At 40.0% G+C, this 16,547-nt stretch overlaps 1 protein-coding gene across 2 annotated transcripts in view; it reads right to left on the reverse strand.

The window, feature by feature from the left end:
• Window positions 1-64: 64 nt before the first annotated feature.
• Window positions 65-16,547, reverse strand: part of RNF125 (ring finger protein 125) — a 53,252-nt gene continuing 36,769 nt past the window's right edge. The window contains exons 5-6 of one of the 2 annotated variants that reach the window (XM_007974356.3): window positions 10,007-10,114; window positions 65-7,696 (exon numbers count right to left, since the gene is read on the reverse strand). In XM_007974356.3, coding sequence (XP_007972547.1) covers window positions 7,610-7,696; window positions 10,007-10,114 — 195 coding nt within the window. In that variant the 3' untranslated portion in view covers window positions 65-7,609. The remainder of the gene's footprint in view (window positions 7,697-10,006; window positions 10,115-16,547) is intronic. The other variant, XM_007974357.3, reaches the window with a different exon arrangement.

Consider the following 16,547-nt stretch of genomic DNA (forward strand, 5'->3'; position numbering starts at 1 on the left):
TTCCTGCCTCAGACTCCCGAGTAGCTGGGATTACAGGCATGCACCACCATGCCCAGCTACTTTTGTATTTTTAGTAGAGTCGGGATTTTTCCATGTTGGTCAGGCTGGTCTTGAACTCCTGACCTCAGGTGATCCACCCATCTTGGTCTCCCAAAGTGCTGGGATTACAGGCGTGAGCCACTGTGCCTGGTCAATTTTTTGTATTTTTAGTAGAGATGGGGTTTCATCATGTTGGCCAGGCTGGTCTCGAACTCCTGACCTTAGGTGATTCACCTGCCTTGGCCCCCCGAAATGCAGGGATTACAGGCGTGAGCCACCATGACTGGCCGAGAAATGGACAATTTCTTACGTGTAGGCACGGAGTCCAGTTAGATAGCTCTAGGGATCCGGGCAAGAGACGCTGATGGATGGAATAGAATTGTAAAAATGGTGGTGGTGAGAAATGGGCAGATCGGAATACATGTCAATGACTTCCTGATGAATCCATGATAATTTCAGATTCTGTACATCTGGAGAGGGCCCAGGAAAGTGCAATTATAACAAGTATCCCAAGTGGTTCTGATGGTGGCACACAAGGAGTATACTGAGAAAATACTGTTGTAAGGGACAGAGAACATATTTGGCATTTTTGTTAATAAATAAGAAAGAACGATTCAAAAAAAGAAATCACTATCTTATGTCTGAGAAACTGACAGGTCTTTCATTTCGTAAAATAATCCCAAACTTTAAGTAAAATTAACAAAAATATTACCATGGCAGGGCCAGGCGTGGTGGTTCATGCCTGTAATCCCAGAACTTTGGGAGGCTGAGGCAGGCGAATCATCTGAGGTCAGGAGTTTGAGACCAGCCTGACCAAGATGGTGAAACCTCGTCTCTACTAAAAATACAAAAATTAGCCAGGCATGGTGGTGCATGCCTGTAGTCCCAGCTACTCAGGAGACTGAGGCAAGAGAACTGCTTGAACCTGGGAGGTAGAGGTTGCAGTGAACTGAGATCATGCCACTGCACTCCAGCCTGGGTAACAAACCAAGACTCCATCTCAAACCAAAAAAAAAAGAAAAAGAAAATATTACCATGGCAAAAATGAACATCACTTCATGTTTCAGAAAGCTAGTCTCATTTTTACTTTTCACCCCTTCTTTCCACACATATTTTTAATGTCTTTACCCTGTGTACTTCCTGTCTTCTTTGTCAACTCTGCCTGGCTTGTACCTTCATGGTTGGTATTGCTATTATGCCCCAGTATCCAGTTCTCTTCTACATGAGAAGACTGCACTTCCTCAATGCCTTGACATTACATATGGCTATGTGGCTTATATTGGCAAATAATGAACAGAAATTACCTATGTAGCCAACACAGCAGCCTATTGCGAGGGGTGATATAGGAACACACAGTGACATACAAATGCCATGAGATGAAAGTACCCTGGAATTCTGACGCTAGAGAACAGCTTCCCTAGAGAATAGCCAGGAACCACTGTAGACTTTGGGTGAGCACTGGGATTTGGGACTTGTAATTGTAGCATAATCCAATTCACCTAGATCAATACCACTCCCTGTGATTCTCCTTCGTTGGGCTTCTTATATGGCTACTTTGGTGGCAATGATTAGCCTTAACATCCATGCACTGTCTTTGCTGAAATATTTAGGATTAAGATATTACATGATTTTCTAGTAATAATACAAAAACATAACTATTAGCTTCAAGGATCTCAGACATGAGTGTCCCTCTGTAATATTTTGTCTTACTTATTTCAATAAAGATAATCTAAATGATAAAGGTAAATCTTCTCAACTGATCCTGGGTTCCCTCAATCATCTACTACATCACTCAGCAAACAGAGAAGCATCAGAGGTTTCATAACACTTGTGTTCTGTCCTGTACATGTTCTTGCAAAAAATCAAAAAATTAATATGCTCATGACATATGGGTACACATGACAGCTACGGCCATTCGAAACTTAGTATGGATTTAGCAGGGGGAAGAATCTATCTACATCTTACCTTTTAAATTTCAGTGAAGTCTCTTGCTAGCAGAATGAATTATCCCACAGTGCTCAGTATTATGTTGGCCAAATCAGTTTCTAAGCCTTGACACTATTGCCATTTTGAGCAGGATAATGCTTTGTTGCGAGCGGCTGTCTTGTGCACTGTAGAATGCTGAACGGCATCCCTGACCTCTATCTAGATCTCAGGCCACTAGCACACCTGAGCCCTGTTAGGACAACCCAAAATGTGTCTAGACATTGCCAAAGTCTGCTGGGAGACAAAATTATCCCCAGTTGCAAACTACTGGCCTAAATGAATGTATACCTTTCATTCATCATTGTTGCTCAATGATGAAGATTTAAAAAGCATTATTAGGTTTGAGTAAAAAAGTAACCAAGATTAATGTTTAAGAATAGACACAGTAGATATTTTAATAAAAACAATGGTCCTGCCATTTTTTATTTATCATAGCAACATATACTTACAGAAGAAAAAGAATTGTACATTTTAAATTCCAATCATTACACTAATTTTTTTGTAGTTGAATGATAAAAGAATGAATCTCTTAGTGACTTAATATTTGAAAAACTTAATGTTTGAAAATACAAATTATGATATGATAAACATTCAATAACTTGGAATAACTTGGAGTAAGTTCACTTCCAAATGAAAGACACTTGGCACCCAGTAACAGTAATGAAATGCAACATCACTGAAGACAGTAAGGAGGTCTGCCTGGGACCATATGTTTAGTGTAGATTCACAATCAATCCACTCTTTCAACCTACATTTTAAGAATTTAGCTTTAGAAGAATAACATGTGAATCAGTTTTTCTCTAATAAGCCTTGAAAAAGTTGTATCCTGAGGCACTATAAAGACAGTGAAACTTTTTTGTTGGTAATCAATAGCTTCAAATATTGGTTTTTATCAATGAATTATAAATACCTTTTTATAAAAGGTTAAAGGCACAGTGAAACAATGAGTACTTGCACTTTACCATTTTAGAACTCAAAATAATTCAGAACACAAAATAATTCAGGCGACCAGCACCTAATCTGTCCTGTAGGTGGCAAAATTATCATAAGAGGAATCCAGGCACAGGAGTCAGAATTGCTGCATTGAGGTTAATAGTGACAGATGACTTAAAGCTTTATCTAAAATACAATTTTTTTTTGAGACAGAGTCTCGCTCTGTTACCCAGGTTGGAGTGCAGTGACCAGATCTCAGCTCCCGGTTTTACGTCATTCTCCTGCCTCAGCCTCCCAAGTACCTGGGACTACAGGTGCCCGCCACCTTGCCCGGCTTTTTTTTTGTATTTTTTAGTAGAAACGGGGTTTCACCATGTAGGCCAGGATGGTCTCAATCTCCTGACCTCGTGATCCGCCTGTCTCGGCCTCCTAAAGTGCTGGGATTACAGGCTTGAGCCACCGCGCCTGGCCTATCCAAAATACAATTTTTAACTTTTTTCAAGTTTTATAGATTCAAAGGTGCTTTTTGTACTGCTCTGAATTAACAAGTTTGTCTGCATGGTCAACACCAGTGCTTAAAAATATGTTTTCATTTCTCAGGCACTAGACTTTCAGTCTGATGATCATTTTTCTTTTTATGATTATTCCTGAAAAATTCCTCTCCTTTTTCTCTTGTTTCCTAACAGGTTTTGCTTGATTTTTATTTATATTTAATTATTTATGTTTTTGGAGACCAGGTCTTGCTCTGTTGCCCAGGCTGGAGTGCAGTAGCATGATCATAGCTCACTGCAGTGTTGACCTCCTGGGCTCAAGTGATCTTCCAACCTCAGCTTTCTTAGTAGCTGAAACTAACGGTGTGCATCATGCCCAGCTTTTTTTGTTGTTGTTTTTTTTTAAGAGAAGGAGTATCACTATATTGCCCAGGTTGGTCTTGAACTCCTGGGCTCATGTGACCCTCCACCTCAGCCTCCCAAAGTGCTGGGATTATAGGTGTGAGCCACTGTAACTAGCCAGGTTTTGCTTTATTGTATGATCCATCCAAATTTAAGAAAGAGAGGTTGTGCAACTAAAAATTAGTTGTTACTTTTTAGCAGCTGTGAAAAGCAAACTTAAAACCAATATCTAAAAGGGAGGATATGAGGCTCACTAGATTTCACTCAGCTTTACATTTTCCCAGTTTCCCAGTTATTTCCCACTTAAAGGTCTTGTAGCAAGACCTTTAAGAAGTTACAATAACTTATAGAAAATTTTGGGCACCATGGTTATGACTATGCTTATATGCAAGGAACAAAGAAGTTTATAAATGATCACAATTAAAAAGCTAAGTCTAGTCAAATAACATTTTATCCTCAGGAGTTGATATCACTCATTTTCATGGCTTCTTTGCTTCCTTTCAAGATGGAGATACTAATCTACACCCTGGATTCATAATTAAAGAGTCAGATATGAGAAACAGAGCCATCAAATAAACACTGGGGGCAATTGCCTGGCGCAGTGGCACACGCCTGTAATCCCAGGACTTTAGGAGGCCAACATGGGTGGATCACTTGAGGTCAGGAGTTCAAAACCAGCCTGGCCAACATGGCAAAACCCATCTCTACTAAAAATACAACAATTAGCTGGGCGTGGTGGTGCCCACCTGTAATCCCAGCTACTTGGGAGGCTGAGGCAGGAGAATTGCTTGAACCTGGGAGGCGGAGGTTGCAGTGAGCCAAGATCACACCACTGTACTCCAGCCTGGGCAACAGAGCAAGATTCCGCCTCAAAACAAAACAACAAAAACTGGGGGAAGTGTTAAATATACAGTTGAAGAACTAAGAATAAATGGGGGATAAAAGGAAGAAAGTACAGTATGCTATACCAGTATGTTCTGAAAATGTTGATATAGTATAACTATTTTAAAAATTGGGGTGCTGGCCGCAGTGGCTCACGCCTGTAATCCCAGCACCTTGGGATGCCAAGGTGGGCAGATCACCTGAGGTCGAGAGTTTGAGGCCAGCCTGACCTACATGGAGAAATCCCATCTCTACTAAAAATACAAAATTAGCAGGGTGTAGTGGCACATACCTATAATCCCAACTACTCGGGAAGCCGAGGCAGGAGAATTGCTTGAACCCAGGAGGCGGAGGTTGCAGTGAGCCGAGATCGCACCATTGCACTCCAGCCTGGGCAACAAGAGCGAGACTCCATCTAAAAAAAAATAAAAATAAAATAAAAAATTGGAAAAGAATGGGAAAAGCAAATGGAACACTTATTTCAATTGCCATATTGGTTGTGGTTGTATTCTGAGACAGTTGCAAGTGTAAGGTAAATAAAAGAAATGAGTAATTGTGGGATGTTCTAATTCTATCATGCTCTGTGTTCTTGAAAACCAGGACTCTCAGTATAGAAGAGCGGTATAGTTGTAACAGAAAGGTTAGATAAAAACCCTGTAGGCCGGGCACAGTGGCTCAAGCCTGTAATCCCAGCACTTTGGGAGGCCGAGGTGGTCGAATCACAAGGTCAGGAGTTTGAAACCAGCCTGGTTACTATGGCGAAACCCCGTCTCTACTAAAAATACAAAACTTAGCCAGGTGCAGTGGCTAATGTCTGTAATCCCAGCACTTTGGGAGGCCAAGGCTGGTGGATCACTTGAGGCCAGGAGTTCAAGACCAGCCTAACCAGTATGATAAAACCCCCTCTCTACTAAAAATACAAAAATTAGCCAGGCATTGTGGTAGTCCCAGCTACTTGGGAGGCTGAGACAGGAGAATTGCTTGAACCCGGGAGATGAAGGTTGCAGTGAGTCGAGATCGTGCCACTGCACTCCAGCCTAGGCAACAGAGTGCAACTCTGTCAAAAAAAAGAAAGAAAGAAAAGAAAGAAAAGAAAGGAAACAAAGGAAACAAAGGAAACAAAGGAAAGCAAGGAAAGCAAGGAAAGGAAGGAAAGGAAGGAAAGGAAGGAAAGGAAGGAAAGGAAGGAAGGAAGGGAAGGAAGGAAGGAAGGAAGGAAGGAAGGAAGGAAGGAAGGAAGGAAGGAAGGAAGGAAGGAAGGAAGACACCATGATTTACAGTCTTGCCAAAGGACTGAAGCAAAGTCTTCTCAAATACAATGTGCCTGAACCTGCCCCATGTGCTAATATCTAGAGGACAGGGGAATGTGCTGAACTGTGCCATGAGTGTGCAATCAGCAAAATACAAAGTATGTGAAACTCTATAGGTCCTAGGATCAGGTTCTTCACCAGGTAAATTCTAAGGAACTGGAAAGAAGAGGGAACTTCTAGATTAAAAAAGAGATGTAAAATAAAATATACATTTAATAATTTTAAATTGATAATATTAAAATATAGATATATGCATTTAGGTGTTGCAGCAGTAATCAAATGCAACAAAGTGATTACCATTTAAGTCAGTCTAGTGGTTACTTTTGTGGGGTTGTAATTGTGACAGGATACAAAAAGGACACGTGGGGTGACTGGCTGAGTCCTAAAAGAGTATTTCCTTATAATAAAGCATTCAGCTATAAATTTTGTGTCTGGTTTTCAGTACTTTTATTTCATAATTTTTAAAATGTTACAATCAAAAAAGAAATCAAAACCCTTAGGGTTTTCTACTAAAAAGTTTGGATGTGAATACTTCTACTGTAAGTATCACCTGATGGTTTTTAAGAAATTGCCTATATTGTAGAAATATTTCAAAATAAACTACAAATATTTGAAAAATGTTGAATTCTTATGTATGCAGTTACAAAAAGTCAAAGAATTAAGTATACTTTTCTAACACAAAACTTATTTTGTTACAGTATTATGTAATGTAATTTGGGTAAATGGATTTTTTTTTTTTTTTTTTTTTTTTTTTGAGATGGAGTCTAGCTCTGTCACCCAGGCTGGAGTGTACTGGTGTGATCTTAGCTCACTGTAACCTCTGTCTCCTGGGTTCAAGCGATTCTTCTGCCTCAGCCTCCCAAGTAGCTGAGATTATAGGCGCCCACCACCACACTCAGCTAATTTTTGTATTTTTAGTAGAGACAGGGTTTCACAGATACCAGTGTTGGCCAGGCTGGTCTCGAACTCCTGACCTCTTGATCCGCCCGCTTCAGCCTCCCAAAGTGCTGGGATTACAAGTGTGAACCACTGCGTCCGGCCTAAATGGACTTCCTTGACTTCCAAAATGTTCCTTTCCAACTCCCGTACAAGATTATTAATGTTAATCTATTAGAGATTAGAACAAGGGCATTGGAGCAGATTTCTTATTTCTTTGAATGTCTGCATTTTGTTTCACTCTCTATTTTCTTATATAGAACAAAGATTAGTTATCGTGCCTAACCATGATGGTAGTTATTAATATGTAGTATTATACACAGAATGTTATCTAATTTGCAAATCAAGATCCTCCACTCACTTGCCTACCATGTGCCTTTTCCATATAATAACGACTGATATAGACAGTTTTTTTTTGTTAGATGTGTAGGAATCTCAAGGATGTAAAACAGATTTAAATCATCAAAATTAAAGAAGTTTTTAAATGCACTATAACAATAAACATGGACAAACATATAACCGTGTTGTACATTTTTGCCCATCAAGCATTGACAACTTCCCTTCAATTTGTTCAAGCAGCATCTTAAATGGTGCAATTCAGTGGTCTCTTTTCCCTTCGTTTTAATAAAATTATGTGGCGTTCGACTGATTCACATATTCAAGAAGTGACCGGTCTAAGACTCTTCGGATAAGAGCTTCCTCAATTATATTAAAATCCTACAATAAAGAAAAATAATTAGAAATATTCAGAGTCAATAGTATTTCAGAAACTGGAGGATGAGGGTCAATCCAACACCCTCATTTTGCAGGGAACTAAAGTTAGGAGACTTGTTCAAAGTTCCACAAAGCTTGTCATAGAACCCAGGACTTTTGCTTTGGGGCTAATGAATTTTCTCCTTCACTTTGCTTCCTATCAATTAACTAGTTACTGTCATAATAAAAAGTCTTGATTCAAAATTTGAAGTTTTTATCTGATATAATGAGAAGTTTTTAGTCATCATTACAAATCCTGCTCAGAGTGCTATGTTCCACACAAACCTGTAAAATGGAGCAAAGTTCAGGCACCCCCACAGGCTTCACCAATGCCAGCAGTACCACTGAATAGCTATTTCTGAAGAAAATGTTAAAAACAAAACTTTCTCTTTACCTCCCTATGTTTCAAAGTGGAATTCAAAATTCTATGTCAGCACATTCTATAAGTAAACCAAAACCATTAAGAACCCTATCCTCTGCAATCCCTCTCCTCTTCCACAATAACAAAAGATGAAATCTCTATTCAAAGTCCACTCTGCAACATAAAAACAAAAAACAAAAAAAACTCCAAAAAATCCAAAGGAAAGCCATAAAGCACAGCAGAGCACAAGGTTTGGTCTTGACACTGGCTTGTTCTTAGGTAATTTAGTTAACCTTTGAGCTTCAGATATTTCAGTTAAATGAAGATAAAAATACAGTATTCACTTCACGGAAGTTGCTACAACTTATGTATATATCACATTTTATTGTGATATATACATAGAGTGCTTAGCTTAGTATATAGTAGCTCAGGAAGCAAAAAATCAAAACAAAGAACACTACTTCAAGCTCACTTCCATACCCAAGAAGATGGCTGTGAGTGGCTGGAAAGTATTCTTATCAAAGTGGCTTCATCCTGCCTAGCTCTGGATCATGCTTTGTCTGAAAGATCTTGAGAACAGACTGAACATGATTAGCCAGAACAGCCCCCATAGAATCGACCTGGCTTTAGAACATCTCATAGAGCTAAGGTAAAGAGAAACCTCTTGAGACGGAGTCTCACTCTGTCACCCAGGCTGGAGTGCAGAGGTGCGATCTCAACTCACTGCAAGCTCCTCCTCCCCAGTTCACGCCATTCTCCTGCCTCAGCCTCCTAAGTAGCTGGAACCACAGGCGCCCGCCACCACGCCCGGCTCATTTCTTTGTATTTTTAGTAGAGATGGGGTTTCACCATGTTAGCCAGAATGGTCACAATCTCCTGACCTTGTGATCTGCCCATCTCGGCCTCCCAAAGTGCTGGGATTACAGGAGTGAACCACCACACTGGGCCAAGAGAAACCTCTTTGTTTTACCAGAGAGAACACATAGACCAGAACCAAGTTCTGTTGAGGCCTGTGTGCCGTATGGGCCACAAAAGACATGCTTAGAGATATGGAGCTGAGGATTTAAAGCCTCTGTCATGTTCCTTGTTCAGTGCCTTAAGTGGTCCTAACAATTACACTCCTATCCCATCTCCAATTTGCCAAACATCTGTGCCTGAACTGTGCAAATCCCTTTATATACATTATCTCATTTAATCCTAAGAAGAGTTTTGGGAGTAGGTGCTTTTAATCTCTTCCCTTAACCAATGGACAAAATGAGTTTCAGAGGTTAAATGCCTTCTGCAAGGTCGCACATATGTGACAGAGCTGTTGCTTAAAACTAGTTTAGAACCTGAGCTCCTTATGTCCAACCTGGATAATAACAACTGGCAGATAGAAAGCATGGAGAAAATTCTCAAATGACGATCTTGAATCGTTATTAAATTTTATCTTGAAATTGTATTTCTTTTTTTTTTTTTTTTTTGAGACAGAGTCTCACTCAGGTGCCCAGACTGGAGTGGAGTGGCGCGACCTCAGCTCACTGAAACCTCCGCCTCCTGGGTTCAAGCGATTCTCCTGCCTCAGCCTACGGAGTTGCTGGGACTGCAGGCATATGCCACCACGCCTGGTTAATTTTTTTATTTTTAGTATTTTTAGTAGAGATAAGATTTCACCATGTTGCCCAGGCTGGTCTTGAACTCTTGACCTCAAGTGATTTGCCCACCTCGGCCTCCTGAAGTGTTGGGATTACAGGCATGAGCCACTGTGCCAGGCCAAAACATTCTATTTTCTTGATTTCTTACATAATGCTAATACTCAACACTATAGCTATATACACATTTTTTCCTCTATAATTTTATTCACTTGGATCAGAAAAGTAAGCTTAACAAAGACAGCATAAAAACATAATGTAAAAATAAGAAAATATACTTACTATGAAATCATCATAAAACAAAGTGTGACTAACTTGCAGATGTCTTATTAAACTGCCACTGAAGCTGCTTGGATTCTCATCGGGTATTAAACGGCAAAGTGGACAGAACTGGAAACAAACAATATCAGGGGTTCAAGAAAGAATTTAAAACAGTTATTAGTGCCAGAATTAAAAACAACGGCCGGGTGCAGTGGCTTATGCCTGTAATCCCAGTACTTTGGGAGGCTGAGGCGGCCGGGTCACGAGGTCAAGAGATGGAGACCATTCTAGCCAACATGGTGAAACCCCGTCTCTACTAAAAATACAAAAATTAGCTGGGCATGGTGGTGCACGCCTGTCGTCCCAGCTACTCAGGAGACTGAGGCAAGAGAATCACTTGAACCTGGAGGTGGAGGTTGCAGTGAGCCGAGATCATGCCACTGCCCTCCAGCCTGGCGACAGAGCAAGACTCCGACACACAAAAAAACAAAACAAGGCTGGGTGCAGTGGCTCACACCTATAATCCCAACACTTTAGGAGGCCAAGGCGGGTAGATCACGAGGTCAGGAGTTCAAGACCAGCCAGGCCAAGATGGTGAAACTCTGTCTCTACTAAAAATACAAAAATTAGCCAGGGCGCAGTGGCAGGCGCCTGTAATCCCAGCCACTCGGGAGGCTGAGGCAGGAGAATCACTTGAATCTGGGAGGCGGAGGTTGCAGTGAGCATCGCACTCCAGCCTGGGCAATAAGAGCAAAAACAAGACAAAACAAAACAATAACAACAAAAAAAAACCAACAGGCAACCATTCAAAAAGAAACTGTCAACTTTATTCATCCATTAGCCATACCTCAGTATTATGTTATAAAATTGCATAAACATGAAAGCAACGTTAAGCAAATAAAATTACATTTATGTCTTCATATGCATTTCTTGCTCTTATGCATATATAACAATATAACTATTTGTTTCATATTCATCAATTTATTATTTAAACAATATTACAGTTAATAGATGTACCATAATTTACTTAATTAGTTTGCCTACCTCTTGGAATACTTGTTTGTATGTGGATATTTTGTTATTACAAATGAGAATAACTACAGTGTTTACCTTTTAGGGGATTAGTTCCTTAGGAGAAATGATCAGAAATGGCAATTACCAGGTCAACAATCATGAACATTGGCCAAGAGCGGTGGCTCATGCCTGTAATCCCAGTACTTTGAGAGGCTGAGGCAAGTAGATTACTTGAGGCCCAGAGTTCAAGACCAGCATGGCCAACATGGTGAAAGAAACCCTGTCTCTACTAAAAATACAAAATTTAGTCAGATGTGGTGGCGCACACCTGTTATCCCACCTACTTGGCAGGCTGAGGCAGGAGAATTGCTTGAAAAAAGATTTCACCAGGTTTTGCCTGTACTCGTATCTTTCAGTATGTGTGTGTGATATAGTTTGGAAACTTGTCCCCACCCAAATCTCATGTTGAAATGTAATCCCCGGGCACAGTGGCTCGGGCCTGTCATCCCAGCACTTTGGGAGGTGGATCACTTGAGGTAGGAGTTCATGACCAGCCTGGCCAACATGGCAAAACCCGTCTCTACTAAGAAGACAAAAAAATTAGCCAGGCGTGGTGGTGCACACCTGTAGTCCCAGCTACTCCAGAGGCTGAGGCAGGAGAATGGCTTCAATCCGGGAGGCGGAGGTTGCAGTAAACTGAGATTGCGCCACTGCACTCCAGCCTGGATGACAGAGTCAGACTCTGTCTCAAAAAAAAAAAAAAAAAAAAAAAGATACAGACCATTCTGTCACTACAAAGGAATGTCAGTGCATTGCTATCCTTTATTTCCTTCTCTCTCCCTAACCTCTGCTCTGTTCCCCATATTGTTATTATTACTATTTTAAGAAGCTTGTATAAATAGAACTATCAAGTATTTAACCTTTCGAGACTGGCTTTTCCCATTGAGCATGACTTTGAGATCCATCTAAGTTGCTGGGTGTATCCATAGCTCCCTCCTTATTACTGAGTAGTATTTCACGGTATAGAAGTCCCATAGTCTGCTTATCTATTTATTTTGTAAAGGGCATTTGGGTTGTTTCCAGTTTTTGGTTGTTACAAATAAACCTGTAAGAAATATTTGTGTAGCAATGTTTGCCTAAACATAAGTTTTCATTTATCTAGGACAAATTTTCAAGAGTGTGACTGCCTGGTTATATGATAGGTACATGTTTAACTTTGTAAAAAACTGTCAAACTGTTTTCCAGAGTGGCTGTACTATTTTACATTCCCACCAGCAATGTATGAATTATTCAGTTTTTCCTTATTTTCCCCAACATCTGGTAATGTCCAAATTTTTTTATTTTAGCCACTTTGTTAAATGTATACTGGTATCTCACCATGGTTTTAATTTGCACTTTCAACGTTTTGGCCAGGCTGGTCATGAACTCCCGACCTCAGGTGATACACCCACCTCGGCCTCCCAAAGTGCTGGGATTACAAGCATGAGCCACCCCACCCAGCCCATGCATTCATTTTTTAAAGTATGAGACGCAGACTCATTACTGAGTGCCAAGTATGTGTTGTTAGGTAGTAAATTAGGTGGTATTCTCATTTGATCCTCACAACAACTCAGTGAATTCATTGCTATCCTTATTTTGTTGATGAGCCCAATTTCAGAGAAAAAAAAATAGCTTGAATTTCCTCAGCTGTAAGTATCAGATCTGGAATCAACTTCAGTTGACTCCAGTGCCCTTTTCACACTCTAACAGTGTCCAATGTATCAACTTGGGTGATAACGTTTTTCTTTATTTAAATGAGGTCTTTATATACTTCTTTCTTATTGTTTTATGAGGATCTCAGTTTCAATATGCTCAATTTCTATAATTAAAGATCTGAATTTTGCTCAACTTCGCTAATTTTTACATCTTATTTTTAGTAAAATTACATCCTTTTAATTATTCTTGAATTTATAATCATTTACAATTTCCTAATGTTCTTGGTTAATTGGCACCACTGGTCATTCCAAGACAGCATTTAATTTTCCCTGATGCCACTATGTGTAATGAGAACAGAGCTGAGACCGAGAAATATTTCAACAGAAGAGCACTATTAATACTTGTAGTGTGGGAGAAGGAACCTGCTTACAGAAATTTGTTCATCCAACACTTTTTATTATGCCCATACTACGTGCTCGGCACTTAGAATATGGAGATCAGTAGGATACTTTGAAGTTAGATACTTTGGGTTCAAATCCTAGCACCAGCAGTGTGATCTTGAGCATGTAAGTTTCCCCTTCTGTGAAATGGGGATAATATCACCTGCCTTGTAGAGTAGCTGTAATATTTACAGATAATGTCTTCAGTGTGCCAGGTAAACATCAAACAGTCAATAAATGCCACACATTTACGACTATTTGACCCCTGTCCTTGAAGAGTTGGAGCTCCCCGAGGGAAGAAAATACCATGTGTCTAGTTGATCCCTACATTCTTAGTACCCAGAAAATAGTTTCCAATTTCATCTCAGCCTCTTGCTGATTTTCTGTGTCTCAGAGCTGTTAGATTTAAAATCATACACCATTTAATATTATAAAGCTCAGTCACATTAGCTCAGTCTTTAGCACATGTAATAAACAGCTGCCATTATTATCACTTAAGCAGATACTTTCAAGAGTGTATCATGCACCATATTCAAGATGTGAACAGACAACTGTTCAAGACCTGTAAAGGGAATTACTAATTTTGCCCAAGGGTTCGGAAAGGCTTCAGCAGAGTTGTTGGTAACTGAAGTGGGTCTTGAAGAATGAGCCAGCCAGGCCAGCAGGGAGGAGCATCACAACAGAGGAATCAATGTGGGAAAAGGCAGTAAACCCTAAAAGAAAAAGGCCTGCTTAGGGCAATGGAAAAAGCTCAGTGTAACTGAAGGTAGGGCAAGTTGAGGAAGTGGCAGGGGATGAGTTTGGAATGATAAGTTGGAACTAGCTCTGCTCTGTATTTTATTCAAGCACCTGACATGGTTTTGGTAGACTTGATGCAAAGAGTCAGAGGTACAGAGATATCTATTACCTTGATCCCTACCATTAAGGAGTTGATTAGAGTCTAGTGGAGAAGACAAATACAGAAAACCTGGAATTTTAGGCCAGGCACAGTGGCTCACGCCTGTAATCCCAGCACTTTGGGAGGCTGAGGCGGGCAGATCACGAGGTCAGGAGATCAAGACCATCCTGGCTAACACGGTAAAACCCCGTCTCTATTAAAAATACAAAAAATTAGCCGGATGTAGTGGCGGGCGCCTGTAGTCCCAGCTACTCGGGAGGCTGAGGCAGGAGAATGGTGTGAACCCGGAAGGCGGAGCTTGCAGTGAGCCAAGATCGTGCCACTGTACTCCAGCCTGGGCGACAGAACAAGACTCTGTCTCAAAAAAATAAAAATAATTTTTTAAAAAAACTGGAATTTTAAGCAAAGAAGTTTTTTTGTTTTTGAGACGGAATCTCACTTTGTTGACTAGGCTGGTCTTGAACTCTCAGATTCCAGCAATTCTCCCGCCTCAGCCTCCTGAGTAGCTAGGATTATAGGTACAAGTCATTGTTAATCTGACGTTGATAGGGAACTATTGGGGTCTTCAGTCTCTAGTGTACATAAAATTTAATTGTGTGACTAAAGACACATCTGTCAGAACAACATTGCAAACAACGGGCTGAAGTCAGTACTAGTGGAAAAACTTCTTTTGTTTCTTAAATTGGGAGATTAGACCTGAGGGAAGAGAGGGTAAGAATAGGAAGGAGAAAGAAATGGTAGATAAGAGACAGACTGAAGGTTACCTAAGTATTGACTTACACTCAATGTTGTCCATTTCCTAATATCAGCTCATCCTTTCTTGCTTGTCTCTACTCAATGCTCCCAGGCCATACTACTTATATTAAGAGCCAACAACTGTACAGTGTACATTCAAAATATGTTGGCTTCATCTCTGTATGGATTTTTTCTGATGGTGAATGCAATGGGTGAATAATAGCTACCATATTAGAAGCTACTACCAACTTCAGATAATTGAAAACTGTTTCTAAGATTAGCCTCCCACTTATTATGATAATATCATAATAGTGATAATATCATGTCCTTATGCTCCCACCAACCTGCCCCAAACAATGACAGGTCTGTAGTGGATAAGCTTACAGCCCATTCACTGTGCAGGCCAGTGTGTCAGGGACCGGACATCTGCCTGTCCTGATTTGTGACCTGGCAGCTTAGAAGAGCTTCACCTCATCCTACTGATGCCTTCAGTTGATCCCCTTAGCCCTGCGGTTTCTATTTTCTGGCCTTGAGCATGTTGACTCCAAATAGGCCCTTTCTGTGCAGTGAATCTTCATTTATTGTTTTTTCTTTTCAAGAAATGATAAAGCCAAAAATAACCGAAATTATTCAGTAGATTTTCTCTACCTTTGTTTTACAAATGACCAAATTGAGGACCAAAGAAACCCTCTTGCTAGGAAAAGGGAAAAGATCTCCTGACCAAGCCTGCTTTAATAGGATTAAAACAAAACAACACTTGATGTGGATGGAAATCAGATGAGGAAGATTCTTTTGAAAGGATATTTATTCCTCCAAAACCTTAGGATATAGATTATTCAATGCTGATCAAAATATAATCAAATTTTTAAAATAGTCAAAATCAAATCAAAATGGATTAAAGACTTGAATCTAAGACCTCAAACTATGAAACTACTAAAAGAAAACATTGGGGAAACTCTCCAGGACATTGATCTGGTCAAAGATTTCTGGAGTAATACCCCACAAATACAGGCAACCAAAGGAAAAATGGACAAATGGAATCACATCCAAAAGCTTCAGCACAGCAAATGAAACAATCAATAAAGTGAAGAGACAACCCACAGAATGGGAGAAAATATTTGCAAACTCCTCATCTGACAAGGGACTAATAACCAGAATATATAAAGAGTGCAAACAAGTCTACAGGAAAAGAAATTAGCAATCCAATTTAAAAACGGGCAAAAGATTTAAACAGACATTTCTCAAAAGAAGACATATAAATGGCAAATAGGCATATGAAAAAGTGCTCAGCATCATTGATCATCAGAGAAATGCAAATCAAAACTATAATGAGATACCATCTCACTGCAGGTAAATGGTTTTTATCCAAAAGTCACACAATAACAGATGCTGGCGAGGATGTGGAGAAAAGGGAAACTTCATACACGGGTGATGGGAATGTAAATTAGTACAACCACTAGGGAGAATAATTTAGAGGTTCCTCAAAAAACTGAAAATCAAACTATCATATGATCCAGCAATCCTACTTCCAGGTATATTCCCCAAAGAAAGGAAATCAGTATATTCAAGAAATATCTGCACTCCCATTTTTATTGCAGTACTATTCAGAATAGTCAAGATTTGGAAGCAACCTAAGTGTCCAGCAACAGACAAGTGGGTAAAGAGAACGAGGTACATATACACAATGGAGTACCATTCAGTCATAGAAACGAATGAGATTTTGTCATTTGCAACAACACGGATGGAACTGGAGGACATTATGTTAAGTGAAAGAAGCCTA

Source organism: Chlorocebus sabaeus, chromosome 18 (genome assembly GCF_047675955.1).
Source record: "Chlorocebus sabaeus isolate Y175 chromosome 18, mChlSab1.0.hap1, whole genome shotgun sequence".
NCBI classification, from domain to species: Eukaryota; Metazoa; Chordata; class Mammalia; order Primates; family Cercopithecidae; genus Chlorocebus; species Chlorocebus sabaeus.